Consider the following 16,851-nt stretch of genomic DNA (forward strand, 5'->3'; position numbering starts at 1 on the left):
CCACTAGTCACTTACTTTGGATTAACACAGAAATGCTGCAGATGCTTCTTCCTCATCAATATTCATGACAGAGCTCTGCATAAATTGAGAGGTCTCACTGAATTGTTTTCCTGCTTGAAAGAGTGGCAGGATGCAGACCTCTTTGTGGTGAATCACTGTTTACACGGACGGAACTGGAGAATCATTAAGTGCTTAGAAGAGAGGAATTAATTGGTTACTCAACCATTCCATCTTGAGGGCCGCCGAATATTTAAGCATTCCAATTTGTCAAGATAACCAATTAGCACTGCCATTCACCCACCCCCACCCCCCACCAACCCAGCAGTCTTTCCTCCTGTGCCGTAGGTTCCTGGGCACCTGCTATGCCTTGTTCTGGTACATCTTCTCCCTGGCCCACGTGGCTCTGTTTGTGACCCGGGTGAGCTACACCGAGACCCTGCGCTCCCTGGTGGGGGCGCTCATCGTGGGGACCTACAACGTGGTGGTTGTCCTGGTCCTCACCAAGCTGCTGGTGGCCATGCTGCACAAGAGCTTCCAGCAGATTGCTGTGAGTAATCCACTGAGCCGCGTCACAGGCCCATTAGACCGCAAATGATTTTTTAAAGCTAACTAGGATGACCTTTTTCCTTTTTAATTAAGGAGGAACTCCCTTACACCCACTTGGTCTTCCGGGAGACCTTAGTTCAGTAACAGTTATTTTCTAACCTTAGCCTGGACTCAATCAATATTTGTTCTGAACTTCAACTCACAGTCCACCTTAAGTACCTGTTTCAAACATGGCTATTTTAGATCTGTGATGCTTTTAAAAGCCATTTATTTCTAAATGGGAGACATCACAGCCGATCTGTTTGCTTTTACTCTTAACATTTTTAATCACTCCTTTTGCTCTCTCAGCTTCGCTGGTCCCAATCAAACATTTATTCTCTTCCTGTTTCTGTCTCTCTTTATGGTTATGTATAATGGAAGGAAAGATAAGATAGTGCTCCATCAAGGGCAGGGTGTGAACAGGACTTTCAGAATGATTGTCAGTGTCAGCCCTATGATGGAGTACAAATACTACACAATGATGAATGAATGACCTCTTAAGAAACTTGGGGAGAAATTATCTGATGGTAAATAAAATGGTTTACGATATAAATAGTTGTTTCTTGTTCCAGTGGTCATTGTGAAGGTCTTTTGGTGATCAAATGGTCAAATTAAAAAGTCCTCTCCTTCTCTTTGTTCTCTCTCAGAACCATGAGGACAAGGAGTGGAAGTTTGCCCGGGCCAAGCTGTGGCTGAGCTACTCTGATGACAAGTGCACCCTCCCTCCACCCTTCAACCTGCTCCCCTCTCCCAAGAGTCTGAGCAACATGGTGACCTGCCTGGGGGAGCTGGTCTGCTCCTGTACGCCCTCTGGAAAGATCCGGAGACAGAACACCCTTAGAGTGAGGGCTCACCCCACACATCCGAGTCACATGCACCTCTCCTTTCAAGGAACCTAGGGCTAACATGTTAACGTACCTAATAAAAAACTGCTTGCAAAACAGGTTGATGGCAATGCGATGGGCAGTCATGCACTGCATGGTCCTCATTCAGTGCTAGAGCATAGAGTCCATCACTACCCTGAGAACCAGAGCTTTAGCCGCACATGCCACTCTACGGCCCCTTTCCTTTACTTTCTCTGCAAAGCAAGTTACAACTTTCAAGTTGCTTTACAGTAGGGCTTACATACAGCCCATTTTCCATTTCTGAGAATAACTCAATATAAAAGTCATTCTGTAGACATTATATTACAGTCTAAAAATTATTGTTAAACAGTCTACAGAGGGTTACACAACTATTCAAAGCCTAGTTTTTATTGTTGCTGAGCAATATTTATGTTAAAAAAGTAAAACACATTTAGAAATCCCTTCTGCACATCACCAGAATTCCACAGGATTTACAGTACACTGTTTTGTTTTTCAGTAATACATTCCTTTAAAAGGTGTGTACATTCTGTGTGCTGTTTATCCAGGAGAGCAGGACCCAGAGGAAGCAGCGAGACGAGAGCTATCAGAAGACCATGTGCTGCCTGGTCCACCGCTACCTGACCTCTGCCCGGCGGGAGATGCATAGCATGGGCCGCGCCACCGCGGAGAGCCTGCAGGACCTGCGGCAGGAAATCTCCAAGTTCCGCAAAGAGATGAGGGAGCTGATGGGCGCCGGCGACGCCAAGCACGCCGCGGGTCACCCCGAAAACTGACGCTTCTGTCCCTCCTGCAGGCAAAAACTCAAAAGCACCGGAGTCAAAAAGTGCATAAAATTCATATCTTTCGTAACATTTCCCTCCTTACCTGTTATTGCATAACAAGAAATGCCCTAGGTACCCCTCGCACACAGTGAGCAGATAAGTGCCTCATTGACCACAAGGGGCACTATAGGGTAAAAAATGCAAGGACCTTGTTTATCAGTTTCCTGTACATTCGTCTGCACACATTTTTAACATTAGTCTGATGTCAACCATGGTAGATCAGTTGTCAGTTGTAAGACACACTTAAATGCACTTTGAAGTTTAACAAAAGACAGTGCCAGTATTTGCCAGAAACAAAGACATGAATCCACCCAGAAATCTTTGAGAAATTATAAAAAAGGCTCTAAGCCTGTATAGTTTGTGGGAACAGAGCTTTCAGTCAAAAAGAAAAGAAAAACCTAGGCCAAAATAAGAGATAATTTTATCTAAAGTACAGAAGGAAAAGGAGAATTATAATGTGCAGGCAAGAACAACTATTTCAGTCCAGGGAAAACAACAGCTGCCTGGCCAAACCTGACTAATGTGTTTCAGACAAGAGGGGATCATTTCACTCCACAATCTATTGAGCCCAAATGCACAGAATTAACATTTAAGAATATGATATTTTCTGTGTGTTGGAGAGATGGTTAGTCATCATGTCATCTGAAAAAAATGACAAATGCAGTGAGCATTCTCACAAAGACCTCACAAAACCTTTTTCTCATTAAATCACATACTAAGCATGTTATCTGGTGCACAGTTCAAGACGGAATTTTAGCATATGCACCCCTGGAGAGGAACTCCAGCCAGTACGGACTGTGCTGGTTCAGGTCTAGTTTCTGCAAAAGCAGAATTTTTTCTTTGTTCTATTAGTATTTTTCCACTGAAATTGAAAATGCATTCCTGAAAAGGTATTTTAACACATAATTATTTCACATTTAGCAGTTCCACCTATTCAGCACTGGAATGTTATTGTCCAATTTTGTATATATATATATATTTGAATGTGCAATGTGTGTAATGTGTTTAGATGCAATAACAGCCTTATTTGTTCACTTGGTCTGTAACCCTAATCATTAGCTGAGAGATCTAGATACCTTGTTGCCTTGTTGTGCAGTGCAGCCAACTTGCTCCATAGTTTTGAACATACATTCAACTAACATCCATTGCACACACATATACATACATTTACAAATGATTTACAAGTATTCTGTATGCCCAAACCTTTTATTATTTTTCTCTTACTAGAGATCTACTTTACCCTTAGGTGCCATGCAAATCTGTAAAACGGCATGAGTGCCAATTACATCAGACAAAAAAATGTGTTTTTTTTTACTTCATTCTGCTTTTCATTCTACAAGAATTTTTGTTGTCAAGATACCAAGACAAGAGTCAACAGGGCGCAAGGCAAAGCCAGATTCAATCAAATCTCCTGTCAGCATGCTGATGACAGATTATGGTCTCAATGCATGTGAAGGATCCTCTATTTCCTTTAAGAACACAACGTTCTGATAATAACTGTACATTCCCTTTAGTGATGCACATGTGTATGCCTTGTTCAGGTGTAACTTTATGAAGCATTTTATTACACCCTGTGAGATTCATTTAAAATGATTTACTGTCCCTTTTATTCACGACCAGTTAGTTCAGGCACCGGTTCTAAAATAAATGTATTTCCAGGTAAATAGAATAAGATACATATAAATATAAGGACTTTTCCATTTCAAAATATGTTCTCTACATGTCATGTTAAAATTAAAGCTACAGTAAATAAAATTACAGTGTCTGTATGAAAATCTCTTTTCGTATACAATAAAAAATGCAAAAGCATGTACTGGAACTAAATGCTAAACCAAGAAACAAAATAATCAATTTCTTACAAAATACATTAACTTTTTTTCTCTTGAAAACTGTATAATCACATACTGTACAACAATGTCCCATGTTTTATGCCTCAAACAGAGTATACAGTTCTCATATAAGAATTAAATTTTTCATTGTGCTTCAGTTCTTTTTAGGATTTATTTTAGTATCCTGAACATACTTTATAATACAACAAACATTTCGGGCAAAGAAATACAACATAATTAAACATGTTCTGCATACTATAATACATCCATACTGTACTAAGTCCTGACAAATTGTATTTTCCCTAATCCTGTGTATTTCAGTTTGGGGCCATCACTGAGAAACTACAGTGCATTCTACTGATTGAAGTGCATTGTAGTTTCTCAGTGATCTCCCAAACTGACATGCACACGAGGATCAGGGAGAATACACTCTGTCAGTCTGTGCAAATATATATATAAAGTGAGCTCCACAACGTTCTCAGCTTTTATTAAAGGGTAAACAGACTATGCATGATTTCATATGTATTTCTCACATTCTGAATTTCATATTTTACAACATCAGTTTCAAAAGAGTAGTCTTTGTAGCAAATGCTGTGGTTTCATGAGGAAGGATACAGGTTCCCCCTCCCCCAAAGCTCTAACCCTGGGCCAGCTTCATCTTTTTAACACATTATGCCTGGGGCTGGCTGAGCTGATCCAGGATCTGTTATTTGGTGCTCAAAATGCTCAGCAGCGCAGATTCTTCAGGGCGGTGAGGATCCTTTGGTTCTTAGCCTTGAAGGCCAGCATAAAGTTCTGAGGACCTACTATGCCCCGGCCCTCCTCATCCGTCAGGCCCATGATAATGTAATTCAAACCTGGAGAGTACAGACAAAAACAGTCAGACCTCAGCTCAAAGGTATTTATGTGGGCTACAATGGTTAAATCCATGCGGGTCGCAAATTGAATGTTTAGTAATGGTATAAAAATAAAAAGTTCACACTTGTATAAAATGTATTACACTGTACACATAGACACACACATTCAAATATACATACTAATGCACGTACACTCAGACACACACGCACTAAGACAAAGCAGCTTTCCAGCAGTAAAATCAGAGCGCTAAGAGAAGCACCTCTAAATAATTTATTTCTGAATTTGAATTTACATCAGTATTGACTGTCCTCATGACCCATTTATTTATAGAAACATGTTCTCAGTATTCACACTCACATGATAACACAATATAAACTAACCTAGGTCTAGCCAAAACAGTTTTGACTATCAAGTGTCAGCTGTGCAATGTTGATTATATTCATTATCGATACCCTGTGGCCGACCTTTTACTTAACAGTCAGATACATTTTTGTTGAGCTTCAGATATAGCAATAGACAGACAAAACATAACACTGTCCAAGGGGTCAAGCTAGCCAGGCTTTACTGTTGTTCCCAGAGCATTTCATGCACACTTTGGATCCAGCTGTCCAAACAAATCCTTTAATTTGTGGCTTTCGTTCAGTGTTGTTTTTGAGGGACAGACTAATTTGCTTTGCTTGCTATCATTCTTAAGTCAACTATTCATAAAGGTTTTTTTCAAAAATAACACAGGAAGGGGTTGCTGAGTGGCTTGCCCTGCTAATACACTTGTTTTCAGTTTCGTACTGTGGCCCTTAGTCGAACAATGAATCTGGGCCGTGCCAGCTCTGACTGTAGCTGGCAGCCATGGAGGGTGATGCATACTGTAACTGACTGTAGAGTCTCTGCGGAAAGGAGGGATTCTTTGACTGGGTTGTCCCTGTCTCACTAAAACAACATCTTGAGTTGACTCCTGGGGAACCCGCAGACTGCCCATGCCAACCCGCATGGAGGGTTCTACTCCAGTGCAGTGTCTGCGTAGTTAAAATGGTAGACTGCGCATATCTTCATAATATTAAATACACCAAAAATCTCTGAAAAAATCTTGATCCACAGGGATTTATCAACAATCCCAGTTGAAAGGTAAGCGACTGAACAGCTACGGACATCAACAATTAGGGGATGTGTCAGTTCACAGACCTACCTCTTCTGATAAAAGGACACTTTTTGCACAGGATGACAATCTTGGCACTCATGGTCTTGCCCGCTTGCTGGATGGCAAGCGTTCCTTCCTTGTACATGTTGATGATGGAGACAGTGACGTATGCACTGCCCCCTCTTGCCACTGTTGTGATGACTGTGCCCGTTATCACTGGGAAATGCAAGACACAAGAACAACAGTGTCAGGTGTAAAAGCTGTGGACACAAAAATAAACATTGGTATTCTACTGTACCTTTAAAAAGTACTTGACATTTTTTGACAGAAACAAAAAAAAAAACAATGTTAATGACATCTTGCCATCTCCAACAGAACACTTTTCCTGGCTTACAGAGACTTAAAAATAGAATTTCAATAAAAGGCCTAATATAGGAAATGAGTATGACTGGTAAATTCTCAAAAAACTTAAGACCCTGATAACATAAAAAGACAGTAGTTAAAGAACAAGGCCGAATGGCAGTCTCTCATACTCACTGCATCTGAGCCCATGAAAAATACTTACCAAAGTTACTTATGCAGTAGTGGCTCTCCAGAGTGCCACTCCGCTTGCATTTTTTCTGGCACAGAGCAGCTGAATAATTCAATACTGGAGGAGGAAATACAGACACATTATATCAGCTTAATTTTTCATTAACTCTTTCACATACATTTTGAGGCCGTGCTTCTGTTACATCCTTCAAGAAGACAGGAGATTGCCTGAATTAGTGAATATCCAGCTAAATAAATGGATAATCAGATAAATGTTAAATGAGCAGTCATCAAAAAAGAAATTAATTTGCAATGGCAAGATCAATGCTAAAATGAGCTCTACACATGAAATATTCTCAAATTGATTTGTACTGCCAGTGCATGAGGACTGATATGTATCTCATGTACAATGTGCCAGTGTTTAAGTTCTTGAGTTCTTGAGCACATTCTGAAAACATCTGGTTTTTAACGTTATTTCTGCCATTTCAGCACGTGTTGCAAAGCAGTTACTAGAAAAATAAATCCACTGCTCTCATGCTCTCGTGAGGGAGAAAAGGAAGCAAATATTTAAAGCAAAATGATTGACATTTGGCACATTCTGACATTGCTTCAGGGGCTACCGAAAGCATAGTTTTAATCTGACTGTCATTTTAACGTGTCAGGTTCTTTTTTGGCTGTGTCTGCAGGAAGCAGACCTCAAAATAGTCATCCCCTTATGTGCTTCGTGAATGACTCACCATCTGTCTTTCAGGAAAAGAAAGACGATGGTGAGAAAGACAACTCTCAGGAACACATGAATCCAGTATGTCCATGTTGTCATTGTACAGGACGGAACCAACCCTTATCATTTTTTAACAGAACTACACTGAGGAGTCAGCACAGCTAGCAACAGCAAATACTGTACATCCCCTGAAAGTGATTACTGATATTACCTACAAACGCAGTCATGACAAAGGCATCATTTCCTATGATGCCCCACAATGATAACATGAACAAATGTTGATGTCATTGACAGAGGTCAACGACAATACAAGTGATTAAAATTATACTGTGCCTTTCGCGAGGCAAATAACAGGTCGCTAGAGATTACCTTTTCCACCCATCATCACAGGAGATATGAGAGATATCGATGAACCCGATGCTAATTTTGTTTTGACACCAACCCTGTCATTTCTGTAACTATTTAATCCACAAGCACACATCTGCTAACTGAAGATAAAGAGGGCGAGATGCTCTCCCGTTTCTCCTTTCCTGGAAATTCAAGGACAAGAATTGACAGCCACAGATTCCCACCCAGAGTAATAGCCTGGTGGTCACATCAAGTGTATGCTGGTAAGAAAATTTACCTCGTCTTGAACCTGGAACCAAGGGTTAACTCTAAACAGCAACAATGTTCAGAAACTCCACGCCAAATCCTCACTTTGGGAATGGAACCAGATTAACACACTATGTACACTCATAACTGTGGACAGCCATTTTCCATACTTCTTCATTTCTTTTGTATTTCCATCTTCAATTTAATGCTAACTAATATACTTTGATCACTTTTCTTCTAGTCTATTATTTTACCTCAACACATATAACAGGGCAGAAGTGACAGTACAGTAAAGACAACTATTCAACTGAAATTTGAAGATGAAAATGAGGGGTTTTAAGCAGAGGAGTGGCAGTAGGAACACCTGGTTTAGGAGCGTAACTAATCCAGATGAGTGCTCAGGTCCAGGTGTGATGGAGGAAATGAGGAAAAAAGGGCCACCTACCTATGGCTTGGGTCGTGGCCGCTGGGGTAGAGACTGTCAGGGGTGCGACTGTGGTTTTGAATTTCTTTGGCCTGAACTTGTAGTGACCGATAAATCCATCTGCAGTCAGACTCAGGTCAGAAAAGAACTGAATCAGGAGCTGGTTCCCGTCAGATAGGATTGGGCTGAGAGGAAAAATAATGACCATGGTCAGGACTCATAATCTGGCAGAAACATCAAAGACCACATCAGGTTGTGCTTTACATGATGACTTGCGCTTCTCTTGAGTGACAGCATTTTATATCTGAGAGTTGTGACTGAAATATCATAAAATGTGACTAAGACCTCATCCAAGTTATATGTGGACCCAACAAATATACCAGTAAAGGAATGTGCTCAATACAAACAATACACTAATGCGGTTTATATGGCAAATTAGGTTGAACAATCAGTAGTTTTCCCTACAGTTATGATTTTAGCATTTAAATCTATTTCTATATGAAGCTTGAAGTTAAGTTATATGAAGAATTTGATGAGAAGGCATTGATTTCCCAAAGGAACACCTCCAGTTTGACCTACAATACAAAGAATACAGTAGAACATGTAAATGGTCCTTACGTGATAGCTTTGTAAACGTATGTTTGAGAACTTAAAATTCTAATATGTTCCCTGGGATCTTGTTCTCCTGGACAGCGATGCACCACATGGCAGTTGTATGGCAGTGGTCACCTCCATCCAGCAGTACTTACGCTGGGGGGCTGTCTCCACAGAACTTTCCGATTCTTCTGGCGTCATCAACCTCTCCCCCATTGAAAATCAGCACATGGTCATAGCGGCAGTAGTTGTCTCTCTCCAAGTCAAACTTCTCAAACTTTAACTCAATGATCTGAGCAAACAGATGGCCATTGGGGGAGAAAAAAGAAAAGAGAAAGAACAAAATAAGTTCGTAAACATAACTGTACCCTGAGGTGTAAGACAAAGAGTACTCTTCCAGTAAAACAAATACACAGTTGACCTGAAAAGACCTTTTAACCATTTGATACCTTATTTGGATGGCTTATCTAAAGTTACACTCTGCTCAGTGAGGTCTCCTGATGCCAGTTCATGTCCTGTACATTGGTCTGATTAACTACTGGCAGGTCATCTCTGACGCCAAACGAGACTTCATTTTTATATCCAATAGGCTTTCTCACCTGGTTTCTAGGTGCCACAATGTGCCAAGAACAGGTGACTCCAGCAGGATAGTCTTTCTCTGGCCAGTTGGGGGTCTTCAAGGAGCCTGAGGGTTTGTCCAGACGTCCCCCACAGTACCTGTCCCCTGTAGGGCGCAAGCATGATAACTCTGCCGTAGAATTATATTATATATTATATATATTATCTTTCAGAGAATGGGCCCTTAAGAGCTTTTCCTCACAGAAGCCACTGCAACCAATAACATCTCTCAAAATAGTCAGTAGCTCAATGAAAATGATTGCAATGATTTGTTGTTGAACATGCATGTCCAAGCTCAACCATTCGCTGAAACAGAAGTGGCCGAGAGAGAGGCCTGGTCACAGCTGGTAAGCCTCACCCAGACTCCAGTCCAGAAGAGCGCCAAAGCGTCTGCTAGCCATCTAAACACAAGGTACACCCTGACATTAAAATTCCAGATTAAGTGTATGTCCCAGAGGAAACACGACACCACTGGTTTTGGGCAAAACAGAGGCGGCTTGCCTTTGCCGAGCCCCCCTAACACTTAGAAAATAGAGCTGTGCTGTGAAATCCTGGAGCTGTTCTCTCAGCCACTTCTGTGCCATAAGTCAACAGCTCAGTACAGGCCCCGAAGAGCTGCCCTTTGAACAATCTTTTACACAGTAGATCCTCTGCTGAGAGCATGTGCTCAAGAGCACGTGTAGCAGAACCATACTGTGAAGTATTCCTTGTAAAAGCTTATATAAAAGTAGAATAAAGTATTCATTCATTCATTGAACCTGCAGTGCAAGTATTTCTCGTTTTATCCTCTAGGCCAGTGCTACAAACTTGGTCCTTGGGACCCCTGTTTTCATTTAAACTACAACTGCAATCCAGGAATTTTAACAAGCTGTTCATTTTTATTAATTACGCTTTTCATGTTTTGATGGATTATTTACCCTCTTAAGTCACGTTAGCTATGCATGCCATGAAGAATATACAGTAAATCCCATATTCACATTGTTTATATTGTGCCGAAGAGCTATTAAAAGGTAAAAAAACAAGCATTTTTAACTGATCAAATTAAAGACTGTGGTGAATCAATAGGCTCCTAACTGGTGAAAGTGTGGACACACGGCCACTAAAACTAACCATTTTGTAGATAATGAAGAAAAAGCCAATGACAACAAGCCAAAACTGCATTTAAGGAAAAACTGATTAACAACACATCTGTTCAGTAACCTTAATTGAGCAAGACAGACGCTGTAAAACCAGCATACACATACAGAGGGGTGCCCCAGGACCAAGTTTGAGTACTCTAGAGATATACTGCAAAATGGTCATGAAGTTGCAATGAATTTAAACTGAAACTATCCAGGTTTGGATACTTCTGTGATTGAGTTGTTTGTTGCCCTGCACTCTAAGACATGCCCACTTCCCTATCAGCCACACCCCACTCTCTAACTTGGTCATAGGGAACCTATGTGTTTCATGTGTGTTCTCCAAGCTCCTTAATAGTCACGGACTTGCTGGCAAATAACATCAACAGTTGTTAGTTTTCAGTGTAGAGTAACAAGCTTACTTCATTGACCAATTAAATAACTAATCTAGGTCCTGCAAAACCATAATCCAAAAGGTGTTCTGACTACTACTACTTAAAATCACTATCTTAACACTAATATGTTTTTATTTCTTGTTGCAGAGGACCAAAATGATATTAAGCAAAATGAGTTGAGGAACATCCTTTTATATTTTACTGAAACAAAGACTCCTCATATGTTTTCAGGACTGATCTCAGATTCAGGATTTGATTTGGGTAAGTGTTCAAATACCTGCACCAAACAAACAACAGACAGTGGATAATCCAGTCACACTGAATGCCAGCGAACACAGAGGCACCCTGGAGTGAGGACTGGGCAACACTGCTATAGCCTATCACATCATCACATTAGCACGCAGCCCCATTACAAACAGGAGACTGCACGGTAGCTGTGGTGTGCCTTATGGGTCATTTGGAGTGGGTGACCGGGAGCCTGAGGGTCATTAGTTTCCCACCTCGTTCATTTGGCAGCGCAGCGGAGAACGAGGCCATGAAGCCGCTCCCCGCCGTGTTGGCATCGGACACCATCTGCACCAGCATCTTGTTGCCGCTGGAGACGAGGGCGCCGGGCCTGATGGTTCCGCAGAAGCGGCCGAGCCGCTGCCCGTTGACGTGCCCGCTGTACACGTCGACGTGGTCATATCTGCACAGGCTGTCACTCTCCAGGTCGATGAACTGGAAGGACAGGGAGACGACCTTTCCCTCGGGGACCTGCGGGTTTGGCCAAAGATAGACTACATCAGTGACACCATAAAAGCTAAGCAATGCATTTAAATTAACACATTTGTATCTGGTTGTCGCTGTTTTCATGTTTGTCCACATGATAAATGCCTTATTTTTTCTACATAGAAAGGGTTCTCTTTAATCTATACCAGGGTTCTCAAACTCCAGTCTTATAGGGTCACAGTATCTGCCAGGTTTTGGCACAATGCTTCATTTAAATCAGTGGTTAAAGAGCCCACAAACCTTGTTTCCAAGACCTAAGTTTCCTTCTACATAAAAGAACATGAAAATCCAAGATGCTGCAATCTCCAGGAGTTTGAGATGCCAACCTTACAGAAAAAGCAACAAAATATCTAGTAATTATAAATGGGGCATTTCCTACACTGTTGCCTTAAAGTAAATATGAAAATAATGTATTTATTTAATCTGTATTATTTCACAAGCCTGTCTTGTTTGCATATGATAGTCAGATTAAGTAACCTGTTCTGTGTATTTCTATATTGGACCTTGTTAAACAAGGTCTACCAACAGTAGGGATCAGAAACTCTTGTCCTGGAGAGCTACAAGATCTGCTAGTTTTTCTTTTTATCTTAAAAACAGCAACAAATGTAAATCCAAAAGCCATGCTGGTTAACTGGCCAATTAAAGCAGCTGATTGCCTATGGTAGCAATCAGTATCAGTAACAATGAATAACAGCAGATCCTGTAGCTCTCCAGGACCAGGGATGGGGTCCTCTGATCTAGGGGCTCTAAAACTGTAACAGCAGGAAATTATTGCAGTGGCCCCAACCCTTTCAATCAAAAGCCGCGTTTCCACCGCAGGAACTATACCCCGGAACTAGGAACCTTTTGAGGAACTCAGTGCGTTTCCACCGCAGGAACTAGGGTCTAAATTTAGTTCTGGGGGCTTTGTTTTACCCCCCAAAACGTTCCTGCTCGGGGGGTAGTAAGCCGCGTTTCCACCAAAATTACCCGGAACTTTCAGTCCCAGGAACTACTTTACCAGGAACTAAAAGGTTCCTTCAGCCAATGGTTGTCTGCGTTTCCACCGGGGTCTAAAGTACCGCGAAGATTAGGCAAATTAGCCCACTGACGTTGTCGTCGGTCCATCTGTCATGATATCTTCTGTAACCCCATACTACCACCGAAGTAGCCTACATTATTTTCTAATAACCGGGACAGCCCGGAGGGGTTTATTCCACTTATATACAACGGGTTACCAACAATGACTATATATGGTTACTTTTGTATTTATTGATTTTCATATATCCTCTCAAACACATTCATTAACAGCAGAAAACATGCACACGTTGTAAACAATTTGCTGTTTTATTACTTTCTCGTCGTCAATTCCATATAGGCTAATCGCAAAATGACAAGAATACAACGAAAACTCGGACTTGCGTGAAAATGTAAATTAGTAGTGGTACAGCCACCGTTTGCTTTCCTTCGAAGTTACTGCTAGCCGAGCAGCGAAGTGTGCCCTCCAGATGCGAACCATGCACCATAAATTAGTCCATAGTCTTCCTGGTCTTTTTGAAAAATGGCAGTAAAATTGAGTAAAATTACGGCAGTCTGAAAAAGCTAAAGGGAAGATTACTAGAATTAACCTGTTATTTTACCCGGATAAAAAGTGCGGAAGGTGATTTCCAGTTTGCTTGTACTGTATCACCAATGTTAATTATGCAGAACTACCGCATACCTCACATAACTGTATCAAACGTTTTGAGTCAATTACAACGGGCTAACAAAGAAAATCCGGAAGAAAATATTCAGTAACCGAATTAATCCGTTTGAATGTTTTGGTAGCCTACGTAATATGCTGTCCCAGCACGAATGCTTAGCATTTTATAAAACGAATACTAAAGCAAGAAAAGAACAGAAGAGCACACGTTATAATTCCAAGACGTTGACAGGCTATAACCAAAAGTAGGCTACTGCGCCGCATAACATACAAGTTTGATTTGAAGTTATTATGAAAATAAATTGGTTTGCCGCTGCATATTTTCAAACATGGCGGGTAATGGCGGAAAATAAATACAACACAAATGCTACGAGTACTCGACCAATCAGAAATGTTCAGCGCTGCAAGCTCCACCCAAAAGGTTCCTGTACTTTCGGAAAGTACTACCCCACGAGCAGGAACGTTTTGGGGGGTAAAACAAAGCCCCCAGAACTAAATTTAGACCCTAGTTCCTGCGGTGGAAACGCACTGAGTTCCTCAAAAGGTTCCTAGTTCCGGGGTATAGTTCCTGCGGTGGAAACGCGGCTGTACTTTCCGAAAGTACAGGAACCTTTTGGGTGGAGCTTGCAGCGCTGAACATTTATGATTGGTCGAGTACATTTGTGTTGTATTTATTTTCCGCCATTACCCGCCATGTTTGAAAATATGCAGCGGCAAACCAATTTATTTTCATAATAACTTCAAATCAAACTTGTATGTTATGCGGCGCAGTAGCCTACTTTTGGTTATAGCCTGTCAACGTCTTGGAATTATAACGTGTGCTCTTCTGTTCTTTTCTTGCTTTAGTATTCGTTTTATAAAATGCTAAGCATTCGTGCTGGGACATCATATTACGTAGGCTACCAAAACATTCAAACGGATTAATTCGGTTGCTGAATATTTTCTTCCGGATTTTCTTTGTTAGCCCGTTGTAATTGACTCAAAACGTTTGATACAGTTATGTGAGTTATGCGGTAGTTCTGCATAATTAACATTGGTGATACAGTACAAGCAAACTGGAAATCACCTTCCGCACTTTTTATCCGGGTAAAATAACAGGTTAATTCTAGTAATCTTCCCTTTAACTTTTTCAGACTGCCGTAATTTTACTCAATTTTACTGCCATTTTTCAATTCCACGAAAAGACCAGGAAGACTATGGACTCATTTATGGTGCATGGTTCGCATCTGGAGGGCACACTTCGCTGCTCGGCTAGCCGTAACTTCGAAGGAAAGCAAACGGTGGCTGTACCACTACTAATTTACATTTTCACGCAAGTCCGAGTTTTCGTTCTATTCTTGTCATTTTGCGATTAGCCTATATGGAATTGACGACGAGAAAGTAATAAAACAGCAAATTGTTTACAACGTGTGCATGTTTTCTGCTGTTAATGAATGTGTTTGAGAGGATATATGAAAATCAATAAATACAAAAGTAACCATATATAGTCATTGTTGGTAACCCGTTGTATATAAGTGGAATAAACCCCCTCGGGCTGTCCCGGTTATTAGAAAATAATGTAGGCTACTTCGGTGGTAGTATGGCGTTACAGAAGAAATCATATGACAGATGGACCGACGACAACGTCAGTGGGCTAATTTGCCTAATCTTCGCGGTACTTTAGACCCCGGTGGAAACGCAGACAGCCATTGGCTGAAGGAACCTTTTCGTTCCTGGTAAAGTAGTTCCTGGGACTGAAAGTTCCGGGTAATTTTGGTGGAAACGCGGCTAAAGACTGAAACTGACAGGAGTTACCTATCTTGCTGCTATTACATGACAACTATTCCCCTGGACAGTGGCGGCAACCCTTGTCCTATGTGTGCCAGAGATGTTTGTTTTCTGTTCTATCCAAGCTTGATGATTGCACAATTTCATCAATAATTAAAAGTCCAAGCTTCTAATTTGGTAATATGTAACATCAGAAGGAGAATATTGACACATTAAAGAAACTGAATTTTAGCAACTACAGATTAGAGTTCTGCTACTGTTGAAGAGTGAAGCATATGACACTCGTGTCCGAGTGGTTGAAAGCATAAGAAAGTGCATACATATCACCATTAAATTAAATATGCAGACACACAAGAGAATTGCAGGCATCCCAACAAGAAACAGTTAATAACTGGCAATGTTGCTTACCGTAATTTTCCACACGCATTTCGTGTTTGGGGGATACACTCCCGGGTACCCTTCGCTACCGATGAACCCAGAGTCCGCAGTAAAGTTTCCTCCGCACGTAAAAATGGGCCTGAAATGCGGTAAGGAACAGTTCAATAATTAACCCGTCACGCTGTTTTGTGAAATGTCTCCGTCATTTATTAATTTTTTTCCTGGACAACGGACACTCTAAATTAAAATGCGACTGCAACTGACTGAGTAAATTGAATGGAGCCAGACTGAAGAACGCGTCGGGAACGTTTTTTTTTTTTTTTTTTTTTTAAACGTAAAAGACCGGAAACTTTTATTATCTACCCAATACCGGCAGTGTCACTAGCTGAATGTCAGTACAAGCAGTCGCCAAAGTGGAATGTCTTTGGACATGCCACTGCGATTAAAACACAAGCTTTAAATGAAAAACTATACCTCCGCTGATACTGAGCGTGGACCCACGTGAACAGCAGCAGCAGACACAAAATACAGAAAATTATACTCCTCATTGTACGTGGGTTTATCCGTTTTGAGTTACCCTGACGCTCAGTAGTCTGTCGCTTCTTGTGAAAAGAAAATAGTAGTAGTCAGAAGTTCCTCGGGGATTTCGCCGGCTGCAAACTGGTGGTATGAATATAACGTCTGTTCTGAGCAGTAGGAGGGAGCAGCTGTCTGTTGCTTCATCTCTCCAAAATCTGAGATCAAGGACGGACAGATCGAAAGTGAAGAAGGGGTCATTTTGGATCTATTTCGAAGGGACACTTAATTTTTAGTGTGTGGCTGACTGTGTTTACAATAATGATAGGCTGCACAATAACATCCTGATTAGAAAAAGGAATGCACTGGTCCAAGGTTATCTACAGCCTTTAGTTGCAGGTTGTGTCCTAATGGCGAAATATGTGTCATTACAGGCTGTGAATAACTGCATAAACTTGTAAGTGGTGGTAGAAAATTTTATATCCTACATCTATCAAAAGGTGAATAAACTTGGAACTTGGTAAAAGTCAGATCTACTTTCTCTTAAGGCAATTTGCAAAAATACATTTCCTTTTGGCAGGCCTACACGTATCCAGATTATGCAAGTCCATTTTTTTCATAATAGCACAGTATTTGCGCAAACAAATAA

General features: G+C 41.1%; 2 protein-coding genes across 4 annotated transcripts in view; one reads left to right on the forward strand and one right to left on the reverse strand.

Moving 5' to 3' along the window:
- LOC118229545 (short transient receptor potential channel 1-like) overlaps nt 1-4,027 on the forward strand; it is a 16,879-nt gene extending 12,852 nt beyond the window's left edge. For all 3 annotated transcript variants that reach the window (XM_035421579.1, XM_035421580.1, XM_035421581.1), the window contains 3 exons: nt 346-547; nt 1,233-1,427; nt 1,997-4,027. In XM_035421579.1, the coding sequence (XP_035277470.1) occupies nt 346-547; nt 1,233-1,427; nt 1,997-2,224 (625 nt within the window). In that variant the 3' untranslated portion in view covers nt 2,225-4,027. The remainder of the gene's footprint in view (nt 1-345; nt 548-1,232; nt 1,428-1,996) is intronic.
- LOC118229547 (procollagen C-endopeptidase enhancer 2-like) lies at nt 3,852-16,491 on the reverse strand. The gene is made up of 9 exons (XM_035421586.1): nt 16,161-16,491; nt 15,717-15,825; nt 11,590-11,845; nt 9,558-9,682; nt 9,114-9,250; nt 8,386-8,549; nt 6,660-6,743; nt 6,143-6,310; nt 3,852-4,958 (listed from the first exon to the last, which is right to left on the reverse strand). Exons 1-9 carry the CDS (start codon nt 16,232-16,234, stop codon nt 4,828-4,830), a joined length of 1,248 nt encoding a protein of 415 aa, XP_035277477.1. The 5' UTR covers nt 16,235-16,491; the 3' UTR covers nt 3,852-4,827.
- Nucleotides 16,492-16,851: the final 360 nt, after the last annotated feature.

This window comes from Anguilla anguilla, chromosome 6, assembly GCF_013347855.1.
Source record: "Anguilla anguilla isolate fAngAng1 chromosome 6, fAngAng1.pri, whole genome shotgun sequence".
Taxonomy (NCBI): Eukaryota; Metazoa; Chordata; class Actinopteri; order Anguilliformes; family Anguillidae; genus Anguilla; species Anguilla anguilla.

What these genes read in the sequence shown, in the direction of transcription:
- LOC118229547 (XM_035421586.1), bottom strand. Translation starts at nt 16,234, where the DNA reads ATGAGGAGTATAATTTTCTGTATTTTGTGTCTGCTGCTGCTGTTCACG. An exon ending in TGCGCTGCCAAATGAACGAG is followed by an intron (nt 9,683 to 11,589) that starts GTGGGAAACTAA and finishes TGCGCCCTACAG; the next exon opens with GGGACAGGTACTGTGGGGGA. An exon ending in CTACTGCATAAGTAACTTTG is followed by an intron (nt 6,311 to 6,659) that starts GTAAGTATTTTT and finishes TGCATTTCCCAG; the next exon opens with TGATAACGGGCACAGTCATC.